The 24,947-nt window shown below is 49.5% G+C and overlaps 1 protein-coding gene across 1 annotated transcript in view; it reads right to left on the reverse strand.

Moving 5' to 3' along the window:
• Positions 1-865: 865 nt before the first annotated feature.
• vtna (vitronectin a) overlaps positions 866-24,947 on the reverse strand; it is a 28,540-nt gene continuing 4,458 nt past the window's right edge. Inside the window, 9 exon segments of the mRNA XM_080211045.1 lie at positions 866-984; positions 1,671-1,922; positions 5,944-6,099; positions 6,193-6,349; positions 10,981-11,120; positions 13,722-14,024; positions 18,475-18,591; positions 21,811-21,879; positions 21,882-22,031. Of these exon segments, the coding sequence (XP_080067171.1) occupies positions 866-984; positions 1,671-1,922; positions 5,944-6,099; positions 6,193-6,349; positions 10,981-11,120; positions 13,722-14,024; positions 18,475-18,591; positions 21,811-21,879; positions 21,882-22,031 (1,463 nt within the window).

Here is a 24,947-nt window from a genome sequence, read left to right on the forward strand (position 1 = left end):
TGGGTTTTTGCGACTCATGCACAAGGACCCCCAGGTCCCTCTGCACCGTAGCGTGCTGCAGCTTTTCACCCTTTAAATAATAATCCCTCCTACTATTATTTCTACCAAAGTGGATAACCTCACACTTGCTAATGTTATACTCCATCTGCCAGGTCCTCGCCCACTCACTTAGCCTATCCAGGTCCCTCTGCAGACTTTCCACACCCTCCACGCAATTCGCTTTTCCACTCATCTTCGTGTCATCAGCAAATTTTGTTACCCTACACTCAGCCCCCTCCTCCAGATTGTCAATGTATATGGTAAACAGTTGAGGCCCCAGCACCAATCCCTGCGATTGAGGGATATTTTGAGATTTGATAGTCAAGAAAATAATGTGGCCAAACAGCTTGAGTGCCAACTTGTAAATTCTTCCAACATAGTCCAATGGCAGGTGGTAAGAGTGGGAGAGGTTTCTGCTCAGTGAGATGATGGAGAGAAGTTGGACCCTCTCCCGTCATTATCCGTAGCCCTTGGCTACAACATGCATGCAAAAGTATATGTGGCAGAGCAACCCAGAGTTCTGTAGTCGGGGCGAGATGGGGGAGAGCAGGAGGGGGAGACGGCTGGCTGGATGGCCAGATTGGATCAGATTGATGGCACTGGTATGGTATGCAATCCCATTCTGGCTCTGTTCCTAAGCTCCCTTCTTCCCCGGAAGAGGAATTGACTCAGGCAATGCTGTTTGGGTTTTATTTGTCCATTTACTGAATTTCTACATTGTGATATTTCCATGTAACAGTTAATGAGGCTGTTTTTAACAACAGAATCAAAGCCTCTTGTTCCCTTTGTCGAGATTCTGATTTCTCCCACTTTCCAGGTTCCAGATTTATTCATGCATTGGCATCTGGTTGGCACATTTGAACCAGTATCGGGCGATGGAACGTGGATAACGAGGTCGGGCATAAGCCACTCGCTTAGTCTCCAAGTCCACTCGGTAATATTTATCTGCAATTAGAGAGTCATTCAGTTGTTCATTCATTCGCTTGAGGTTTTGGGATGTGTTGTCCCAGTGTTTAGGGATTTGAGACATAGTTTCCAAATGTTTTGGGATTGGGACATGGTTTCCCAGCCTTTTGGGATTTGGGAGATGTATTCCCGGTGTTTTGCGATGTGTTTTCCCAGTGCTTTGGCGTTTAAAGATGGAATCATAGAGTTATAGAATCCCTACAGTGCAGAAGGAGGCCATTCAAGTCTGCACCGACGACAATCCCACCCAGGAACTATCCCATGACCCCATGCATTTACTCTAGCTAGTCCCCCTGACACTAAGGAACAATTTAGTATGGCCAATCCACCTAACCCGCACATCTTTGGACTGTGGGAGGAAACCAGAGCACCCAGAGGAAACCTGGGGAGAATGTACAAACTCCACACAAACAGTGACCCAAGCCAGGAATCAAACCTGGTTCCCTGGCACTGTGAGGCAGCAGTGCTAACCACTGTGCAAACCATGTCGAATTATGGGCATACAAACATTGGGCCCGGTTGTGATGCCCTCTGCAGCCAAATGACTGAGTTCAGTCAGATACTTGCGAATGACTGCCCCGAATTCCCACCCCCTCCCCTCTTTACTGAAGGAAGCTGAGGGTGAGTGTGTGGAGGATGAATGGTGAAGATATGAAAGCTGTTACCTCTCACAAAGAAGTAGACACTCTGGCTGGGAAACATTGGGAATAGATCCCACTCCATGCTGGAGGAGTGGGCTGTCCAGCGTCCCCTCCGCTGTCCCCTCTGACGGTTCCTCTGTGGATGTTTCTTTCGCTTTTTCTGGCTGTTCCCTGAGCGTTGGTGGATGAAGAAGAGTTTCCCAATCATAGCGGAGTCCACGCGGCCCGGAATCCCACGCCAGTCTCTCTGAATGGAGTGGGGTCCACTGGTACGTTCTGTAAAGAGGGACACAGGGCGGGTGTCAGATGGACTGATTCTGGGTTTGGGGGGGTGGTGGCCTTGAGACCAGTTATCTGGAAGGTAGATTGCAACTGGAAACCCCAGAGCCCAAACAGGACAGAACCATCAAATGGTTACAGCACAGGAGAAGGCCATTCGGTCCATTGTGCCCATGTGGCAGTAATGTTGGGAAAAGCATTAGACAGGAAATCAGAGATGTATGTGATAAAGGAACATCTGTGATTATGGACGACTTTAATCTGCGTATAGATTGGGAGAGTCAAATTAGTCACTGTACAATAGAGGGGTGCATACAGGATGGTTTTCTGGAGCAACACATTGAGGAACCAGCAAGGGATCAGGCCATCTTGGACTGGGTGTTGTGCAATGAGAAAGGATTAGTTGGCAATCTAGTTGTGAGAGAACACTTAGGGACGAGACACCATGATATGATAGAATTCAAGGTGGATGGTGATGTAATTGATTCTGAGACCAGGGTCCTGAATCTGAATAAAGGGAACTACGATGGTAAGAGGCATGAATTGGCCATGATGGACTGGGAAACATTACTGAGAGGAAAGACAGCAGACAGGCAATGGCAGGCATTTAAAAAACAAATAGGTGAACTCCAGAAGGTGTTTATTCCTGTTTTGGCACAAGAGTGGTAAGGGAATTGTTACCAAACCATGGCTCACAGGGAAATTAGAGATAGTATCAGATTCAAGGAAGAAGCATACAAATTAGCAAGAAAAAGAAATAGGCCTGAGGATTGGGAGCAGTTTAAAATTCAGCAAAGGAGACCAAGGATTGATTAAGGAGAAAAGAGTATGAAAGTAAGCTAGCAGGGAACATAAAAACAGGCTGTAAAAGTTTCTATAGGTATGTAAAGATAAAAAGATTGACAAAAGGAAAGTCAAAAACAGGAGAATTTATAATGGGAAATATAAAAATAACTGAAGAATTAAATTTGTGCTTTGCTTCAACCTTCACAAAGAAAGACATGAATAATATAGTGGAAGTGCTGAGAGAAACATGTTTTAGTGAGGAGCTGGAGGAATCAGCATTGATAGAGAAATGGTTTTGGGGAAATTGATGTGATTGAAGGTGGATAAATCGCCAGGTTCTGATAATCTTCATCCCAGAGTGCTTAAGGAAGTGGCCCTGGAAATAGTAGATCCACTGGTAGCTATTTTCCAAAATTCTTTGGACTCTGGACTGGTTGCTACTGATTGCAGGGGAGCTAATGTAAGTCAGTGCCTGTTCTGGTAGGTATAAAAGATCCTTGGGCATTATTTCAAAGATCCGGGAGTTCTCCCTGATATCCTGACCAATATCTATCCCTGAACCACAAAACAGATCATCTCTTCATTATCATATTATCCAACACAATCATTGATCACTATTGAGGAATACGGATGTCGGTCTCTGATTCTAACACAGCCAGAAGCAGGAACATTCTGGGCCATTCTCCCATCACGATACACTAATTATTTAGTGTGGCGGACCTGGAGAATCGCGTGTCAGCTGACTAACGGGATCACACATGCGTTTCCACCACATGTGCCTCTCCCAGCACCGGATATCCCATGCTGGAAACCGGCAGGAACACCAAAAATATAATTTAAATCAGATTAGCAGGCCCGGCACTGAATTCTCCAGGCCCGCTAACATCTCCCACCCTGCCAGGAATATTTCACTCCCATGGGTTTCAGACTAACTCCCCACTTTCAGCGGAACCAGTGACACGACCACACTTGAGTGAAATGGGGGCAATCAGGGCCCTGCAGAGAGTTGGGCGGGGTGTGCCCCCTTGGCATGGGCAGCCTGGCAGTTCCAGCCTATGCCCCCCACACTGCCCAAGGAGCAAAGTGCCCATGGTCAGGGAGCACCTTGGCACTGCCCATAGAGGGTGAGGCCTACTGGAGGGGCAGGGCCTAGGGGCAATTGGTGGGGTGGGGGGTCCTGCTGCCACTCTGCCATTGCAATACATGGGGGCAGGAGGGAGGCCAGCGATCGGGGTGGACGGGGGCGGTGGTTAGCCTGGGGGATCTGCCGGGTGAGGTCTGCCTCCCGGGGAAGGGGTGGGATCATCACTGCAGATTGGGCAGTGTGGGATGGGGAAGTTCAGGACTGTCTCGGGAATGGTCGTGGGGGCACGATCAGCGAGGAGATGGAGGGGCAGTACTACCCGTACCTCGGGCTGGCCCGCGATTGGGAGGATGATAGTTCGGAGCCACTGCGCATGTGCAGAGTTCCGGAACAGTCGAACTCTGGCACAAATATGCTCCCCCACCGCTCCGCCCCCCCCCCAAGCTTTTAGTGATATTCCCAATTGTGTCTTCTGCATTGCACAGAGTGCAGAGATTCGAGTCTGAACTCCCACTGTGAAAAACCAGTGTGATTTACACTTTTTTGGGAGAATCGCGGCCATTGCAACCAGCTTTCTTTGGAACTTTTCAGTCCTTCCTCCTTTTTAAAATATCACTCCAGTGATCTTGGAGCAGGAGAAGACCATTCAGCCCTCTCAGTCTATTCCATCACTCAATTAGTTCACGGCTGATTAATATTCTTCACTGGCTCCCAGTCAAACCAGGAGTGATTTGTATATTATGGGTATGAAATGCATTGAGAGGTTCTTAATTTCTGTTCTTTCTCCCTGGGGACCTGGGTTCAAATCCCACCATGGCAGATGGTGAAATTTGAGTTTAATAAAAATCTGGAATTAAAAGCAGAATGTCATTAAAGACCCATCTGGTTCATTAATGTCCTTCAGGGAAGGAAATCTGCCGTCCTCGCCTTTTCTGGCTAACGTGTGTCTCCAAAGCCACAGCCATGTGGTTACCTCTTAATTGCTCCCTCAATTAGAGAGGAGCAGCAAATGCTGAACCGGCCAATAATGCCCACATCCCATGAAAGAATTATTTCACTGGCTGAAGGTCCAGATGAAGGAGATGGACTTGTGGCAGTTCTCCTGTCCCTTTCCCAGGAACTCAAACCGAGGAATTCTTTTACCAGCCCCAGTCTCCAATCCCTCTTACCACGAACAGAATTCTAAACGTGGAATCAATAAACTAAAAACCTTTGATTCCTCTCCTCTCAAAAAAAGGAAGGATGAGAGAAAGCAAAATTGGACTTGAAATAGAATTGTAGGGCAGAGTTTTACCAGCACGTCTGCCCGAGATTCGTGCGATCCCGCCCAGGGCCAACAAGAGAATGCCGTTCTCTGAGCCTCACCCATCCTGGAATCGGAGCGGGCATGCTAATGAAATTCTGGCCAAAGAGGTCTTAGAGGTTTACAGCATGGAAACAAGCTGTTCGGCCCAGCTTGTCCATGCTGCCCCTTTTTTTAACCACTAAGCTAGTCCCAGTTGCCCACATTTGGCCGATATCCCTCTATACCCATCTTACCCATGTCTAAATGCTTTTTGGCAGACAAAATTGTACCTGCCTCTGCTACTACCTCTGGCAGCTCATTCCAGACACTCACTACCCTCTGTGTGGATTGCCCCTCTGACCTTTTGTATTTCTTAAACCTATGCCATCTAGTTTTAGACTCCCCTATCTTTGGGAAAAGATATTGGCTATCTAGCTGATCGATGCCCCTCATTATTTTATAAGGACACCCCTCAGCCTCCTACGCTCCAGAGAAAAAAGTCCCAGTCTATCCAGCCTCTCCTTATAACTCAAACATTCGAGTCCTGTTAGCATCCTAGTAAATCTTTTCTGCACTCTTTCTAGTTTAATAATATCCTTTCTATAATAGGGCGACCAGAACTGCACACAGATAGTATTCCAAGTGTGGCCTTACCAATGTCTTGTACAACTTCAACAAGACGTCCCAACTCCTGTATTCAATGTATTCAAATAGAGACAGAGAAAGCGAGAGAGAGAAAACAGATGAAGAGAAAGAAAAGAGAGACAAAGAAGGTGAAATTGAGGTAGAAATAAGGATAGAAAGAGAGAGGAAGAGAGGGGATGCCAAGAATTGAACAGAAGAATAAAGTTTCCAAGGATTACCCATACTGGTGTGAGTTCCAAAAATTCTTTCAAATAAATCCTCCCAGCTGTCATCCATGAAGTCAGTGTATCTCTCGAATGGGATGGAGATGGACAAACTTGCACAATCCCTCTGGCTTGGCTGATTTTGGAAGGTATATTTCCAGTAAGAATTCCCTGGAGAGAGGACAAGCAGCAGAATTGGCTTCAATTCCAGCCCCACTCTGGATAAATATCACACTGAGAGACAGGAATAATTGTTCTCACTACCTTTGAAGAAGTAAACTTGCTCATTTCCATCGATACTGGAGGCAGGCACTGCCAATGAGGCATCAATATTGTTTGGAATTCCAGGAAACCCATCCTCGATGAGTTTCGGGAAACCATCCTCCAGCATTCCGTTGTTGAAGCGCCAGTAAGAGTCACCCTATAGAGCGGCAAACTCAATGTTAAAATCACACACAGCTCCTCAAACCAACTGACTCCATTCACACTGAGGGAGATGTTCCTCAAGCAAGCTACAATTTTCAATCCTCTCCTTCAAAACCTTCAGCAAAAAGCTCCCTCTACACTGTCCCCCCATCAAACACTCCCAGGACAGGTACAGCACGGGGTTAGATACAGAGTAAAGCTCCCTCTACACTGTCCCCATCAAATACTCCCAGGACAGGTACAGCACGGGGTTAGATACAGAGTAAAGCTCCCTCTACACTGTCCCCCCATCAAACACTCCCAGGATAGGTACAGCACGGGGTTAGATACAGAGTAAAGCTCCCTCTACACTGTCCCCCCCATCAAACACTCCCAGGACAGGTACAGCACGGGGTTAGATACAGAGTAAAGCTCCCTCTACACTGTCCCCCATCCGGTTTCCTCCCACAGTCCGAAAGACGAGCAGGTTAGTGCATTGGCCACAATAAATTCTCCCTCAGTGCATCTGAACAGGCGGCAGAGTATGGCGACAAGGTGATTTTCACTGCCCTCCTCACCCACCACCTCTATCACTGCCCTCCTCACCCACCACCTCTGTCACTGCCCTCCTCACCCACCACCTCTGTCACTGCCCTCCTCACCCACCACCTCTGTCACTGCCCTCCTCACCCACCACCTCTGTCACAGCTCTCCTCACCCACCACCTCTGTCACTGCCCTCCTCACCCACCACCTCTGTCACTGCCCTCCTCACCCACCACCTCTATCACTGCCCTCCTCACCCACCACCTCTGTCACAGCTCTCCTCACCCACCACCTCTGTCACTGCCCTCCTCACCCACCACCTCTATCACTGCCCTCCTCACCCACCACCTCTGTCACAGCTCTCCTCACCCACCACCTCTGTCACTGCCCTCCTCACCCACCACCTCTATCACTGCCCTCCTCACCCACCACCTCTGTCACAGCTCTCCTCACCCACCACCTCTGTCACTGCCCTCCTCACCCACCACCTCTGTCACTGCCCTCCTCACTCATCACCTCTGTCACTGCCCTCCTCACCCACCACCTCTGTCACTGCCCTCCTCACTCATCACCTCTGTCACTGCCCTCCTCACCCACCACCTCTGTCACTGCTCTCCTCACCCACCACCTCTGTCACTGCCCTCCTCACCCACCACCTGTGTCACTGCCCTCCTCACCCACCACCTCTGTCACTGCCCTCCTCACCCACCACCTCTGTCACTGCCCTCCTCACCCACCACCTCTGACACTGATCTGCACACATCCTGGCCTGAAAAGTTTCTCTTCTCTGTTTCGAAACCTCCCTGTGATCACCCCTCCCTATCTCTGTAACCTCATCCAGTCCCTACACCCCTCCCTATCTCGGTAACCTCCTCCAGCCCCCTATACTCCTCCCTATCTCTGTAACCCCCTCCAGCCTCCGCAGCCCCTCCCTATCTCTGTAACCTCCTCCAATGCCTACACCCCTCCCTATCTCTGTAACCCCCTCCAGCCTCTACAGCCCCTCCCTATCACTGTAACATCCTCCAGCACCTTCACCCCTCTCTATCTCTGTAACCTCCTCCAACACCTACACCCCCTCCCTATCTCTATAACTTCCTCCAACCCCAAGACCCCCTCCCTCTCACTGTAACCTCCTCCAGCCCCTACACCTCTGTTATTTCTGTAACGTCTTCCAGCCCCTACTCATTTCCCTATCTCTGTAACATCCTCCAGCTCCTAGGACCCCTCCCTATCCCTGTAACCTCTTCCAGCCCCTACACCCCCTCCCTATTGATGTAATGTCTCTAATCCCTACACCCCTCCCTATCTCTGTAACTTCCTCCAGTCCTCACAATGCCTCCCTATCTCTGTAACCTCCTCCAGCTCCTACACCCCTTTCCTTTTTCTATCTCCTCCAGCCCCCCAACCCTCCCTATCCCTATAACCTCCTCTAACCCCTACACCCCCTCCCTATCTCTGTACTCTCCTCTAACCCCTAAACCTCCTCCCTATCTCTGTAACCTCTTCCAGCCTCTACACCCCCTCCCTCTGTGTAACCTCTTCCAACCCGTACACCTCTGCCCATCTCTGTAACTTCCTCCAGCCCCAACACCTCTCCCTATCTCTGTAACTTCCTCCAGCCCCTACACCCCCCCCATCTCTGTAATCTCCTCCAGTCCTACAACCTCTCCCATTCCCTGTAACCTCATCCAGCCCTTACAGCCCCTCCCTATCTTTGTAACTTCATCCAGCCTCTACACCATTCCCTATCTCAGTAACCTCCTCCAGCCCCCTACATCTCTCTCTATCTCTGTTACCTCCTCCAGCCCTTACACCCCCTCCCGATCACTGTAACCTCCTCAAGCCCCTACACCCCTATCTCTGTAATCTCTTCCAGCCCCTACCCTCCCTCCCTATTTCTGTAACCTCTTCCAACTCCTACACCCCCTCCTTATCTCTGTAACCTCTTCCAGCCCTTAGATCGCTTCCCTATCTCTACAATCTACTCCAGTCTGTACACCTCTGACTTTCTCTATAACTTCCTCCAGCCTCAACACCCCTCCCTATCTCTGTAATTTCCTCCAGTCCCTACAACCCCTCCTTTCTCTGTAACCTCCTCCAGCCCCTCCCTATCTCTGTAACCTCCTCCAGGCCCTGTACCCCCTCCCTATCTCTGTAACCTGATAGAGGTGTATAAGATGTTGAGAGGTATTGATCGAGTGGATAATCAGAGGCTTTTTCCCAGGGCTGAAATGGTCGCCACAAGAGGACACAGGTTTAAGGTGCTGGGGAGTAGGTACAGAGGAGATGTCAGGGGTAAGTTTTTCACTCAGTGCTGGGTGGGTTGAATGGGCTGCCAGCAACGGTGGTGGAGGCAGATTCAATAGGGTCTTTTAAGAGATTTTTAGATAAGTTCATGGAACTTAGTAAGAGAGAGGGTTATAGGTAAGCCTAGTAATCTCTAAGGTAGGGACATGTTCGTCATAACTTTGTGGGCCGAAGGGCCTGTATTGTGCTGTTTTTCTATGTTCTATGTTTTCTACACCCCTCCCTATCTCTGTAACCACCGCCAGATCATACACCCCTCCCTATCTCTGAAACCACCGCCAGATCCTACACCCCTCCCAATCTCTGAAACCACTGCCAGATCCTACACCCCTCCCAATCTCTGTAACCTCCTCCAGCCCCCACACCCTCCCTATCCCTGTAATCTCCTCTAATCCCTACACCCTCTTCCTATCTCTCTAACCTCCTCTAACCCCACACCCCTCACTATTTATGTAACCTCTTTCAGCCCTTACACCCCCTCCCTATCTCTGTAACCTCCGCCACCCTCTAGACCCCTGCCTATCTCTGTAACATCTTTCTGCCCCTACACCCCTCCCTATTTCTGTAACCTCCTCCAGCTCCTATGCCCCCTCCCTATCTCTATAACCTCCTCCAACCCTTGCACCCCCTCCCAATGTCTGTAACCGCCTCTAGCCTCCACACCCTCCCTATCCAAAGATGTGCAGGTTAGCTTGATTGGCCATGCTAAGAAATTGCCCCTTAGTGTCCAGGGATGCATAGGTTAGAGGGATTAGTGGGTATAATATGTTGGATATGGGGGTAGGGCCTGGATGGGATTGTGTTCGGTGCAGACTCAATGGGCTGAAGGATGAAAGATAGCCTCTTTCTGCACTGTAGGGTTCTATGATTCTATGCTTCCTGTAACCTCCTCTCACCCCCACACCCCCTCCCTATCTCTGTAACCTCCTCCAGCCCCCACACCCTCCCGATCTCTGTAATCTTCTCTAATCCCTACACACCCTCCCTATCTCTCTAACCTCCTCTAACCCCAACACCCTTCACTATTTCTGTAACCTCTTCCAACTCCTACACTCCCTCCCTATCTCTGTAACCTTCCAACTCTGACACCCCTCCCTATCTCTGCAGTCTCTTCCAGCCCTACACCCCCTCCCTATCTCTGTAACCTCCTCCAGCCCCAACACCTCTGCCTACCTCTGTAACTCTTCCAGCCCCTACTCCTTTCCCTATCTCTGTAACCTCCTCCAGTCCGTACACCCCCTCTCTTTCTCTGTAACCTCCCCAGCCCCTACAGCCCCTCTCCATCTCTGTAACCTCCTCCAGTCCCTACAGCCCTCTCTATCCCTGTAATCTCCTCTAACCTCTACACCCCCTCCCTATCTCTGTAATCTGTTCCAGCCCCTGCACCCCTTCCTCATCTCTGTAACCTGTTCCAGCCCCTACGCCCCTCCCTATCTCTGTAACCTCCTCCAGCCCCACAGCATTGTGAAGTGCCAGCACACCTCTCACTCTGGCCCCCTCTGCATCTCTAATTTTAATCTCTCCACCATGGGCAGCCATGCCTATGGTGGGGGGCTGAGTTTTGGAATTCCCTCCTTAAACCCCACCAGCTCTCTCTCTCCTCCTTAAAAACACTCCTTCAAACCAACCTGTTTTGCCATGCTTCTGGCCACCTATCTAAATGTTATTGGTAACCATTCCAGTGAAAGGCCTGAGGATGTTTGATCTCTGCATCAGTTACATTTGTTGTGGTTTCAAACAGAATAAAATGAGAACCATTCAGAACAAGGGCCTGCTCCCCTGAAATTCAAACCTTGAAGATGTAGGTTTTCCCCTCACAGTTTATTCGTGTAAATGCAGCATCAATTGGACCACGGATTCCCCATCCGTCACTGATCAACCTGGGATATTCTGAAACAACACTGAAAGTATCCAGTTCATAATAATGTTCACCTGGGAACAGACAAAAAACATAACACCACAGGATTAGATACAGAGTAAAGCTCCCTCTACACTGTCCCCCATCAAACACTCCCAGGACAGGTACAGCACGGGGTTAGATACAGAGTAAAGCTCCCTCTACACTGTCCCCCAACAAACACTCCCAGGACAGGTACAGCACGGGGTTAGATACAGAGTAAAGCTCCCTCTACACTGTCCCCAGCGAACACTCCCAGGACAGGTACAGCACGGGGTTAGATACAGGGTAAAGCTCCCTCTACACTGTCCCCCATCAAACACTCCCAGGACAGGTACAGCACGGGGTTAGATACAGAGTAAAGCTCCCTCTACACTGTCCCCAGCGAACACTCCCAGGACAGGTACAGCACGGGGTTAGATACAGGGTAAAGCTCCCTCTACACTGTACCCCATCAAACACTCCCAGGACAGGTACAGCATGGGGTTAGATACAGAGTAAAGCTCCCTCTACACTGTCCCCGCATCAAAGACTCCCCAGGACAGGTACAGCACGGGGTTAGATACAGAGTAAAGCTCCCTCTACACTGTCCCCCCATCAAACAGCCCCCAGGACAGGTACAGCATGGGGTTAGATACAGAGTAAAGCTCCCTCTACACTGTCCCCATCAAACACTCCCAGGACAGGCACAGCACAGGATTAGATACAGAGTAAAGCTCCCTCTACACTGTCCCCCCAATCAAACACTCCCCAGGACAGGTACAGCACGGGGTTAGATACAGAGTAAAGCTCCCTCTACACTATCCCCCATCAAACACTCCCAGGACAGGTACAGCATGGGGTTAGATACAGAGTAAAGCCCCCTCTACACTGTCCCCATCAAACACTCCCAGGACAGGTACAGCACGGGCTTAGATACAGAGTAAAGCGCCCTCTACACTGTCCCCCATCAAACACTCCCTGGACAGGTACAGCACATGGTTAGATACAGAGTAAACCTGCAAAGTGACTGAACTCAGGGTAAAACCTTTCATGTTTCAGAAGGCGTTTGACAAGGTACCTCACAAGAGGTTATTGCAGAAGGTAAGGGGGCATGGAGTTGGGGGTAGGGTGTTAGCGTGGATAGAGGATTGGTTGTCAAATAGGAGGCGTTAATGGGTGCTATTCGGATTGGCAGTTGGTGACTAGTGGAGTGCCCCAGGGGTCAGTGCTGGGGCCTCAGCTATTTACCATTTATATAGATGATCTGGAGGAGGGAACCGAGTGTAGGGTGTCGAAATTTGCTGATGACACTAAGATTGGTGGAACGGCAAATTGCGCGGAGGGTGTGGAGAGTCTGCAGAAGGATCTAGATAGGCTGGGCGAATGGGCCAGGAACTGGCAAATGGAATTTAATGTTGGCAAGTGTGAGGTGGTCCACTTTGGTAGGAATAATGGTAGGAAGGACTATTACTTACAGGGTGAAAAACTGCAGCAGGCGACGGTGCAGAGGGACCTCGGGGTCCTTGTACATGAGTCGCAAAAACCCAGCTTGCAGGTGCAGCAGGTGGTCAGGAAGGGTAATGGGATGCTGGCCTTCATAGCGAGGGGGATTGAATATAAAAGTAGGGAGGTCTTGCTGCAGCTGTATAGGGCATTGGTGAGGCCGCAGCTGGAGTACTGTGTGCAGTTTTGGTCGCCGTACTTACGCAAGGATATTTTGGCCTTGGAGGGAGTGCAGAGGAGGTTTACTAGGCTGATACCGGAGTTGAGGGGGTTGAGCTATGAGGAGAGGCTGAATAAACTAGGCTTGTACTCGTTAGAGTTTAGAAGAATGAGGGGAGATCTCATTGAGACGTATAAGATGATGAATGAGATGGATAGGATAGAGGTGGAGAGGCTCTTCCTGCTCAGAAAGGACAGTAGGACTAGGGGGCACAGCCTCAAGATAAAGGGGGGGCGGTTTAGAACAGAGTTGAGGAAGAACTTCTTCACTCAGAGGGTGGTGAATCTCTGGAATTCTCTGCCCGTTGAAGTGGTGGAGGCTGCCTCGCTAAATATTTTTAAGACGCGGGTTGATGGGTTTTTGATAAGCGAGGGGATTAAGGGTTATGGGGAGAGGGCGGGAAAGTGGAACTGAGCCACGACAGATCAGCCATGATCTTATTGAATGGCGGGGCAGGCTCGAAGGGCTGGATGGCCTACTCCTGCTCCTATTTCTTATGTTCTTATGTTTTACTTGCCGGCTGTTTGATTGGAGAGTGATGATTTGAGTTGGGTCAGGTTTTGTGGGCAGCTCTTCAGGGGTAACTGGTGAGAGTGGATTGGCTTGTATCTGTGTGCATGGTGCCTTTTCCAGTGCCAACTGCACAGAATCACCCAGTCATTTAAAATGAGAGGCCAGCTATTTTGGGTTGACATCTGTAAGTCCTCTTCACGATGGGTGAGAGGAAATCTGGAACATTCTCACCTCACACAGCAGGGAATCGAATTCACGACTCAGATCTGAGATTGGTGGTTATTTTTCGGGAAAGTGTACGAAAGGTCATTAATAAGGGGTGTTAATCTACAGGGCAGCCATCAGATTCAATGGCCAATAGACAAGAGGGACTGGTTGTGCATTCCTGTTTTTCTAAAATCCTGGCACAGAATCTTACCCTGGAACGCGAAGATCGACCCATTCTTGAGGTCAGTGAATGCGTCGAAGGGCTCTTGACTGTGGCAAAGATCAACTGGCTCTGGTTCTGGCTCCGGTTCCAGTTCTGGCTCCAGTTCTGGCTCTTGCACCGGTTCTGATTCTGGCTCCGGTTCCAGTTCTGGCTCTTGCACCGGTTCCGGTTCACGTTCCGGCGTCAGCTCCTGTTCCACTGTCCCATTCACTGACTCTTCATAGTCTGGCACCATGGTGTCATTGAAGTCAACATAATCATCTTCAGGGAAGTTAAACACATCACCGCGGACTGGAATACAGAGGAGAAATACTATTAATCCCAAACAGCTCAAACTCATTGTTTTCAATGATGTGTTTGATACAGAGTAAAGGTCGCCTCTACAATAACTCAAACACTTTCAGAAACAGTGCCCCAGTGAGAGTCAGCACCTTCAGGAACTGTATCCCAGTGAGAGTCAGCACCTTCAGGAACTGTATCCCAGTGAGAGTCAGCACCTTCAGGAACTGTATCCCAGTGAGAGTCAGCACCTTCAGGAACTGTATCCCAGTGAGAGTCAGCACCTTCAGGAACTGTATCTCAGTGAGAGTCAGCACCTTCAGGAACTGTATCCCAGTGAGAGTCAGCACCTTCAGGAACTGTATCCCAGTGAGAGTCAGCACCTTCAGGAACTGTATCCCAGTGAGAGTCAGCACCTTCAGGGACTGTCCCCCAGTGAGAGTCAGCACCTTCAGGAACTGTATCCCAGTGAGAGTCAGCACCTTCAGGAACTGTATCCCAGTGAGAGTCAGCACCTTCAGGAACTGTATCCCAGTGAGAGTCAGCGCCTTCAGGAACTGTATCTCAGTGAGAGTCAGCACCTTCAGGAACTGTATCCCAGTGAGAGTCAGCACCTTCAGGAACTGTATCCCAGTGAGAGTCAGCACCTTCAGGAACTGTATCTCAGTGAGAGTCAGCACCTTCAGGAACTGTATCCCAGTGAGAGTCAGCACCTTCAGGAACTGTATCCCAGTGAGAGTCAGCACCTTCAGGAACTGTATCCCAGTGAGAGTCAGCACCTTCAGGGACTGTCCCCCAGTGAGAGTCAGCACCTTCAGGAACTGTATCCCAGTGAGAGTCAGCACCTTCAGGAACTGTATCCCAGTGAGAGTCAGCACCTTCAGGAACTGTATCCCAGTGAGAGTCAGCACCTTCAGGAACTGTATCCCAGTGAGAGTCAGCACCTTCAGGAACTGTATCCCAGTGAGAGTCAGCACCTTCAGGAACTGTATCCCAGTGAGAGTCAGCGCCTTCAGGAACTGTATCCCAGTGAGAGTCAGCACCTTCAGGAACTGTATCCCAGTGAGAGTCAGCACATTGAGGAGCTGCATCCCAGTGAGAGTCAGCACCTTCAGGAACTGTATCCCAGTGAGAGTCAGCACCTACAGGAACTGTATCCCAGTGAGAGTCAGCACCTTCAGGAACTGTATCCCAGTGAGAGTCAGCACCTTCAGGAACTGTATCCCAGTGAGAGTCAGCACCTTCAGGAACTGTATCCCAGTGAGAGTCAGCACCTTCAGGAACTGTATCCCAGTGAGAGTCAGCACCTTCAGGAACTGTATCCCAGTGAGAGTCAGCACCTTCAGGAACTGTATCCCAGTGAGAGTCAGCACCTTCAGGAACCATATTCCCCGTATCTGATTTGATTTGCTGGTATAGTATAAATTTACTGTGAAAATCCCCCAGTCACCACTGTCCAGCAGTGGTTTGGGTACACTGAGGGATACTTAAGCAAGGCCAATGCACCTAACCAGCATGTCTTTTGGACTGTGGGAGGAAACTGGAGCACCCGGATGAAATCCACACAGACACGTGGAGAACATGCAAACTTCACACAGACAGTGACCGAAGCCGGGAATCGAACCCAGGCTACTGGTGGTGTTGTGGTTGAACTTTCAGAGGGTCAGCACCAATGTAGCACTATCGAAGGGTCAGTGCTGAGTGAGGGTCAGTATCGCTTGAATTTTGCAGTGTCAAGAGCCACAGTACTGAGGGAGTGCTGCACCATCGGAGGGACGGTACTGAGGCAGTGCTGCATTGTCAGAGGATATACAAAGTGGTAAGGGATAGTGATAGACCAGAGGATTGGGAAAGCTTTTCAGATCCATCAACAAGATCTCATAAGAATGGAGAAAATAAATTCTGAAAGAAAACTTGCATGCAGCATAAAAACAAACGGTGAGACTTGCAATGGATATATAGATAGGAAGCAGGCAGCTGAGGTAAATGTGGGACTACCACTGAACAAGGTGGGTACATTGATAACAACAAACAAAGAAATATCAGATATGCTAAACACATTTTTTGCATCAGTCTTCACTGTGGAAAACATTGCAAACATCCCTAAGATATCAGATATCAAATAACATGGTAGAACTTCAAAGATCCCAATCACAAGGGATAAAGTATTAAAGAAACTCAATATGCTAAAGGCAGACCAGTCACCAGGACTGGATGCATGTTAGCGTTCATCCAGAGAGATATTAGCTCTTTAATCTAATATTTTAGATATTAGAGATTCTGCGGCCGGTACAGATAGATTAGGAGACTGGGCAAAAACCTGGCAAATGGAGTTTAATGTGGGGAAGTGTGAGGTCTTCCCAGGGTAGAAGAGTCAATTACTCTTTTAAGGTGCGAGGGATAAGATTTAAAGGGGATGTACGAGGCATGTTTTTTACACAGAGGGTGGTGGATGCCTGAACTCAGTGCCGGGGGAGGTACAGGAAGCAGATGCAATCGCGAGTTTTAAGGAACATCCGGACAAATACATGAATGGGATGGAAATAGAGGGATATGGTCCCTGGAAGGGTCGGGGGTTTTAGTTCAGTCAGGCAGCATGGTTGGTGCAGGCTTGGAGGGCTGAAGGGCCTGTTCCTGTGCTGTAATTTTCTTTGTTCTTTGTCATGCACTGGGAGGAATCAAAAGGCAAATTATTATCAAAATGGGTAGAGACTGCAGGTGAGTGAAGTACAGAGAGATCCAGGTGATCATTCATCACAAAAAGCTAGCACCAGGTCCAACAAGAAGTTAGGAAGGCAAAAGGCATTTTGGTCTTTATTGGGGTTTAAAAATAGGGAAGTTTTGTTGCAATTGTACAGGGTGTTAGTGAGAACTCACCTGTAGGTAAGGTACATCCTTACCTAAACAAAAGGATGTAGTAACATTGGAGGCAATCCAAGGAAGACTCAGCAGGCTAATTCCTGGGATGAGAGGGTTGTCCTATAAAGAGAGACTAAATAGTCTGGGTCTGTATTCCTTAGAAGAGTTTAGATGAGTGAAGGATGACCTTATTCCAACATATAAGATCCTGAGGAGCTCGACAGGGTAGATGGTGAGATGTTTATACGAGTGGGATAATCTCGAATAAGGGGAATTGGTCACAAGGTAAAGGGCCGGTCATTTAAAACTGAGACGCGTAGACATTTCCTCTCACAGATGGTGGTGAATCTCTGGAATTCTCTGCCCCGAAGGCTGGATCATTAAACATCTTTAAAGTGTAGGATGATAAATATTTGAGGAATAGAAGGTGATGGGGAAATGGAACAGGAAAGTAGCAGAGGCCAGCATAGATCAGTCAGAATAGGATTGAATGGCAGGGCAGGCTGAAGGGGCTTGGTAGCATCCTTCTGCTTCCATTTCTTATACTCTTGTGTCAGTGCTGAGGGAGTGCCACACTGTCAGAGGGTCGGTGCTGAGGGAGCGCCACACTGTCAGAGGGTCAGTACTGAGGGAGTGCTGCACTGTCAGAGGGTCAGTGCTGAGGGAGTGCCGCACTGTCAGAGGGTCAGTGCTGAGGGAGTGCCGCACTGTCAGAGGTCAGTACTGAGGGAGTGCTGCACTGTCAGAGGGCCAGTGCTGAGGGAGTGCCGCACTGTCAGAGGGTCAGTGCTGAGGGAGTGCCGCACTGTCAGAGGGTCAGTGCTGAGGGAGTGCCGCACTGTCAGAGGGTCAGTGCTGAGGGAGTGCCGCACTGTCAGAGGGTCAGTGCTGAGGGAGTGCCGCACTGTCAGAGGGTCAGTGCTGAGGGAGTGCCGCACTGTCAGAGGGTCAGTGCTGAGGGAGTGCCGCACTGTCAGAGGGTCAGTGCTGAGGGAGTGCCGCACTGTCAGAGGGTCAGTGCTGAGGGAGTGCCGCACTGTCAGAGGGTCAGTACTGAGGGAGTGCCGCACTGTCAGAGGGTCAGTACTGAGGGAGTGCCGCACTGTCAGAGGGTCAGTGCTGAGGGAGTGCCGCACTGTCAGAGGGTCAGTGCTGAGGGAGTGCCGCACTGTCAGAGGGTCAGTACTGAGGGAGTGCCGCACTGTCAGAGGGTCAGTACTGAGGGAGTGCCGCACTGTCAGAGGGTCAGTGCTGAGGGAGTGCCGCACTGTCAGAGGGTCAGTGCTGAGGGAGTGCCGCACTGTCAGAGGGTCAGTGCTGAGGGAGTGCCGCACTGTCAGAGGGTCAGTACTGAGGGAGTGCCGCACTGTCAGAGGGTCAGTGCTGAGGGAGTGCTGCACTGTCAGAGGGTCAGTGCTGAGGGAGTGGCGCACTGTCAGAGGGTCAGTGCTGAGGAAATACTGTGTGTGCTTCTGTGTGTTGATACACCTCCGTATTTACATATGTGGGTGTATATTTGTATCTGTGTGTGTGTGTCTGTGTGTGTGTGTGTGTGTCTGTGTGTGCGTGTGTCTGTGTGTCTCTATGTAATGTTGTTTTGTACCTTTTTTACAAACAGTCTCGTAATCCTCGCAGCAACTCCTGTAGAAATGGCACAGACTGTCGCACTGACATTTCTGTAACTCGTTGAAGCCCAGGTCACAGCGACCGACGCAGGACCCTACAAAAACAACAGCACATAGACTCAAACCCAAAGCATTGCATGTATCACACTGGAAACAAGCAGCAACTCTGAGGCACTGTCACTTTGTTTACTCAGCAAACACTGCAACCATGTTGTGCATAGTAAGATCCCACAGACAGCAGTAAGACTAGGTAGCCATGATGTGGAGATGCCAGCGTTGGACTGGGATGAGCACAGTAAAAAGTTTCACAACGTCAGGTTAGAGTCCAACAGGTTTATCTGGAATCACAAGCTTTCGGACCACTGCCCCTTCAGGTGATGAAGGAACATCACTCACCTGTTGAACTTTAACCTGGTGTTGTGAGACTTCTTGCTGTTTCACAGGGGCATTAATTGAGAGAACCAGAACACTCTCTGATGCTGGAATATTGAGCAGCACAGTGACGCAGTGGTTAGCACTGCTGCCTCACACCGCCAGGGACACGGGTTCAATTCCCAGCCTCGAATCACTGCCTGAGTAAAGTTTGCGTGTTCTCCCCGTAGGTTTCCTCCCAGATGTGTGGGTTAGGTGGATTAGCCATGCTAAAATGACCCTGGGTCAAGGGGATTAGCAGGGTAGATATACGGGGTTATGGGAGTAGGACCTGGGTGGGATTGTGGTCGGTGATGACTCGATGGGCCAAATGGCCTCCTTCTATACTGTAGGGATTCTAATATTGCTGTGTGTAACTGGCAGACGGGGACTCGATATAACGATTAATCTGAATCATGACACTCCCCAGCAGGGTAGTAGTTACTCTGTGATATAGAGTCATAGAGGTTTCCAGCATGGAAATAGCCCAACTTGTCCATGCTGCCCTTTTTTTTAAACCCCCAAGCTAATCCCAATTGGCCATGTTTGGCCCATATCCCTCTGTACCCATCGTACCCATGTAACTATCTAAATGCTTTTTTAAAGACAAAATTGTACCTGCCTCTACTATGACCTCTGGCAGCTCGTTCCAGGTACTCACCACCCTCTGTGTGAAAAAAATATTGTATCTCTCCCCTCTCACCTTAAACCTATGCCCTCTAGTTTTAGACTCCCCTTCCTTTGGGAAAAGATATTGACTATCTAGCTGATCTGTGCCCTTCATCATTTTATAGACCTCTATAAGATCACCCCTCAGCCTCCTACACTCCAGAGAAAAAAGTCCACTTTGGAGTGCCAACCTGCTTTACATGTTCAGATCTTTAGAGGGGACCTCACCCACAACTTTCCCACCGAGGTGGAAATTCTACCCCCCCTGAGTCACAGATGACACATTTCCTAATTCACCCTTTCCCTGTTGTGTACAAATTATTGCTTGATAGGGCAGACGCAACACGGTTTCATTAAAGGGAAGTCGTGTCTGACAAATTTACTGGAGTTCTATGAGGATGTGTCTAGGGCAGTGGATAGAGGAGAGCCGGTGGATGTGGTCTTTCTGGATTTTCAGAAGGCGTTTGACAAGGTACCTCACAAGAGGTTATTGCAGAAGGTCAGGGGACATGGAGTTGGGGGTAGGGTGTTAGCGTGGATAGAGGATTGGTTGTCAAATAGGAGGCAGAGAGTGGGGGTCAATGGGTGCTATTCGGATTGGAGGTTGGTGACTAGTGGGGTGCCCCAGGGGTCGGTGCTGGGGCCTCAGCTATTTACCATTTATATAGATGATCTGGAGGAGGGAACCGAGTGCAGGGTGTCGAAATTTGCTGATGACACCAAGATTGGGGGAAAGGCAAATTGTGCGGAGGGTGTGGAGAGTCTGCAGAAGGATCTAGATAGGCTGGGCGAATGGGCCAGGAAATGGCAAATGGAATTTAATGTTGGCAAGTGTGAGGTGGTCCACTTTGGTAGGAAGAATGGTAGGAAGGACTATTACTTACGTGGCGAAAAACTGCAGCAGGCGACGGTGCAGAGGGACCTCGGGGTCCTTGTGCATGAGTCGCAAAAACCCAGCTTGCAGGTGCAGCAGGTGGTCAGGAAGGCGAATGGGATGCTGGCCTTCATAGCGAGGGGGATTGAATATAAAAGTAGGGAGGTCTTGCTGCAGCTGTATAGGGCATTGGTGAGGCCGCAGCTGGAGTACTGTGTGCAGTTTTGGGCGCCGCACCTGCGCAAGGATATTTTGGCCTTGGAGGGAGTGCAGAGGAGGTTTACTAGGCTGATACCGGAGTTGAGGGGATTGAGCTATGAGGAGAGGCTGAATAAACTAGGCTTGTACTCGTTAGAGTTTAGAAGAATGAGGGGAGATCTCATTGAGACGTATAAGGTGATGAATGGGATGGATAGGATAGAGGTGGAGAGACTCTTCCCGCTCAAAAAAGACAGTAGGACTAGGGGGCACAGCCTCAAGATAAAGGGGAGGTGGTTTAGAACGGAGTTGAGGAGGAACTTCTTCACTCAAAGGGTGGTGAATCTCTGGAATTCTCTGCCCGTTGAAGTGGTGGAGGCTGCCTCGCTAAATATTTTTAAGAAGCGGGTTGATGGGTTCTTGATAAGAGAGGGGATTAAGGGTTATGGGGAGAGGGCGGGAAAGTGGAACTGAGGCACGACAGATCAGCCATGATCTTATTGAATGGCGGGGCAGGCTCGAAGGGCTAGATGGCCTACTCCTGCTCCTATTTCTTATGTTCTAATGTTCTTATTGCGGTCATGGACATTTCCAAGGTCTCGTGGTGTAGCAGGCAGTGTCCCTACCTCTGATCCAGAAGTTCTGGGTTTGAGTCCCACCCCGGGACTTCCCAGCCAATAGAAGAATCCTACAGTGCAGAAAGAGGCTATTCGGCCCATCGATTCTGCACCAACCACAATCCCACCCAGCACCATCCCTATAACCTCATACATTTACCCTAGCTCGTCCTGCTGATACTAAGAGGCAATTTAGCATGGTCAATCCACCTAACCCGCTGTGAGAGGAAACTGGATCGCCCAGAGGAAACCCATACAGACACGGGGAGAATGTGCAGACTCCACGCCGACAGTGTACCAACCCAGGAATCAAACCTGGATCCCTGGCGCTGAGGCAACAGTGCTAACCACTGTGCCACCGTACAGCCCCAGGGATGTGCTGCTGGCCTTGCCTGCGGTGCTCCTATCCCATACGAAAGATTCTTTATAATTTCACAAACCTTATCCCGAGAGTCGGACCACATCTACTTCCCATACTGATTTCTTTAATTGAAGCCCCAGCTTAAACAGGGCTGACAGACAGAGGCCGTCAGTGTTCCCTTTACCTCGATCTGAAGACACAACGCTGAGGAGCGAGCAAGCCAGCAGAGCAATCAGACGCTTCATAGCTGAAGGGAAACTGTGTTTGACCCTGGAATTGGCTGTAAGGATTTAGCCTTCTCATGTTTGCTTTGTTCGACAGCTTGTTTAAACTAGTCTATTGATTTTCGGAAATGTTTAACAAAGCATCGATTTTCCTTTCCATTTTCACTCAGTGAGGAAAATCCTTTTTTAAACAGGAGAATGAAAACATAATATTCCTTTATCATATCCCTCAAATCCAACCATGTGAACAGATATATTTGTGTCGTGTTGCAGATTTGAGTCCTCCTGAGGCAAAACTTTAGCCCAAATCTGGAGACCAGACCACTGAACATGTCATTAAGAGGGGATTTTGGTAAACCTTTTTAAATAAACACACTTTCCTGTCAGACCATTGAGCTTTAACCTTTGCTGACTCAGCAACATTTCTGTTTCAAAGTTTGTGCAAGACGTTGTGTACATCACCGAGGTCTCAGTGCAGAAGGAGGCCATTCAGCCCATTGAGCTTGCACTCACAACTATCCCAACCAGGCCCCACCCCAATGTATTTGCCCTGTTAAACCTCCTCTAACACTAAGGGGCAATTTAACATGGCCAGTTAGCCTAACCCACATATCTGGAGGAAACCCATGCAGACACAGTGAGAACATGCAAACTCCACACAGACAGTGACCCAAGCTGGGAATTGAACCCGGGTCCCTGGCGCTGTAAGGCAGCAGTGCTAACCACTGTGCCACCATGCCGCCCTATCCCTACACTCAAACCCTGCCCTGAGTGATCTTATGCATAAATCAAGTGTCCACAATTGATGTGATTGTATAGTTTAGAGGGATTTGAGTTAGGACATAGTGCTGCCAATGGGGATAGTGACAATGCTGAGATTCCACCAAGTGTCTTTCTCTGTGATTGTTCCAGGAGTGTCTTCAACTGAAGCTCGTTTTACAGTGAATAATGTAAAACCTTTCTCCATGTTAGAAGTATTTAATTTACTAACATCTGTATGCCAATGAAATGATTCAGTATTTACCAGGTGCTACCGGGACTTGATGGTTTGGGTTATAAGGAGAAGCAGGATAGACTGGGACTTTTTTCTCTAGAGTGTAGGAGGCTGAGGGGTGACCTTATAGAGGTCTATAAAATAATGAGGGGCACAGATCAGCTAGATAGTCAATATTTTTCCCAAAGGTAGGGGAGTCTAAAACTAGAGGTGAAAGGGGAGAGATACAACAGGGTCCAGAGGGACACTTTTTTCACTCAGAGGGCGGTGAGTGTCTGGAACGAGCTGCTAGAGGTAGTAGTAGAGGCAGGTACAATTTTGTCTTTTAAAATCGTTTAGATAGTTACATGGGTAAGATGGAGGGATAGAACATAGAACAGTACAGCACAGTACAGGCCCTTCGGCCCTCGATGTTGTGCCGAGCTATGTCCAAACCCAAGATCAAGCTATCCCACTCCCCATCATTCTGGTGTGTTCCAGGTGCCTATCCAATAACCGCTTGAAAGCTCCTAAAGTGTCTGACTCCACTATCACAGCAGGCAGTGCATTCCATACCCCAACCACTCTCTGAGCAAAGAATCTACCTCGGACATCCCTCCTATATCCCCCACCATAAACCTTAAAGTTATGCCCCCTAGTAACAGCTACATCCACCCGAGAAAGTAGTCTCTGCATGTCCACTCTATCTATCCCCCTCATCATCTTATAAACCTCTAATAAGTTGCCTCTCATCCTCCTCCGCTCTAAAGAGAAAAGCCCCAGCTCCCTCAACCTTTCCTCATAAGACCTACCCTCCAAACCAGACAGCATCCAGGTAAATCTCCTCTGCACTCTCTCCAATGCTTCCACATCCTTCTTATAGTGAGGTGACCAGAACTGAACACAATATTCCAAATGTGATCGCACCAACGTCCAGTACAGTTGCAGCATAACCCCACGGCTCTTAAACTCAAACCCCCTGTTAATAAACGCTAACACACTATAAGCCTTCTTCACGGCTCTATCCACTTGAGTGGCAACCTTCAGAATCTGTGGATATGAGCCCCAAGAACTCTCTGCTCCTCCACAATCCTCAGAACCCTGCCGTTGACCCTTTAATCTGCATTCAAGTTTGTCCTACCAAAATGAATCATCTTGCACTTGTCAGGGTTAAACTCCATCTGCCACTTTTCTGCCCAGCTCTGCATCCTATCAAAGTCTCTTTGCAGCGTACAAGAGCCCTCCACCTCATCCACTACTCCACCAATCTGGTCGAGGAAGGTGCATTCAGAACATGGTCAAATGGGTTGAGTATTCCTGGTGCAGATGGTGAGGATGAGAGAGATTCCTGAACAATAGAACCATAGAACATTACAGCACAGAAACAGGCCTTTTGGCCCTTCTTGTCTGTGCCGAACCATTTTTCTGTCTAGTCCCACTGACCTGCACCTAGACCATATCCCTCCACACCCCTCTCATCCATACCCCAGTGAGAGTCAGTGTACGTGGAACCCATACCTGTGAGAGTCAGCGTGTGTGGGACCCGTACCCCAGTGAGAGTCAGTGTGTGTGGAACCCGTACCCCAGTGAGAGTCAGTGTGTGCGGAACCCGTACCCCAGTGAGAGTCAGTGTGTGTGGAACCTGTACCCCAGTGAGAGTCAGTGTGTGTGGGACCCGCACCCCAGTGAGAGTCAGTGTGTGTGGAACCTGTACCCCAGTGAGGGTCAGTGTGTGTGGGACCCGTACCCCAGTGAGAGTCAGTGTGTGTGGGACCCGTACCCCAGTGAGAGTCAGTGTGTGCGGAACCCATGTCCCAGTGAGAGTCAGTGTGTGTGGAACCCGTACCCCAGTGAGAGTCAGTGTGTGTGGAACCCATGTCCCAGTGAGAGTCAGTGTGTGTGGGACCCGTACCCCAGTGGGAGTCAGTGTGTGTGGGAGCCGTACCCCAGTGAGAGTCAGTGTGTGTGGGACCCGTACCCCAGTGAGAGTCAGTGTGTGTGGGACCCGTACCCCAGTGAGAGTCAGTGTGTGTGGAACCCATGTCCCAGTGAGAGTCAGTGTGTGTGGAACCCGTACCCCAGTGAGAGTCAGTGTGTGTGGGACCCGTACCCCAGTGAGAGTCA

This window comes from Carcharhinus amblyrhynchos, chromosome 23 (assembly GCF_965287045.1).
Source record: "Carcharhinus amblyrhynchos chromosome 23, sCarAmb.v2.hapA, whole genome shotgun sequence".
Lineage (NCBI taxonomy): Eukaryota > Metazoa > Chordata > Chondrichthyes > Carcharhiniformes > Carcharhinidae > Carcharhinus > Carcharhinus amblyrhynchos.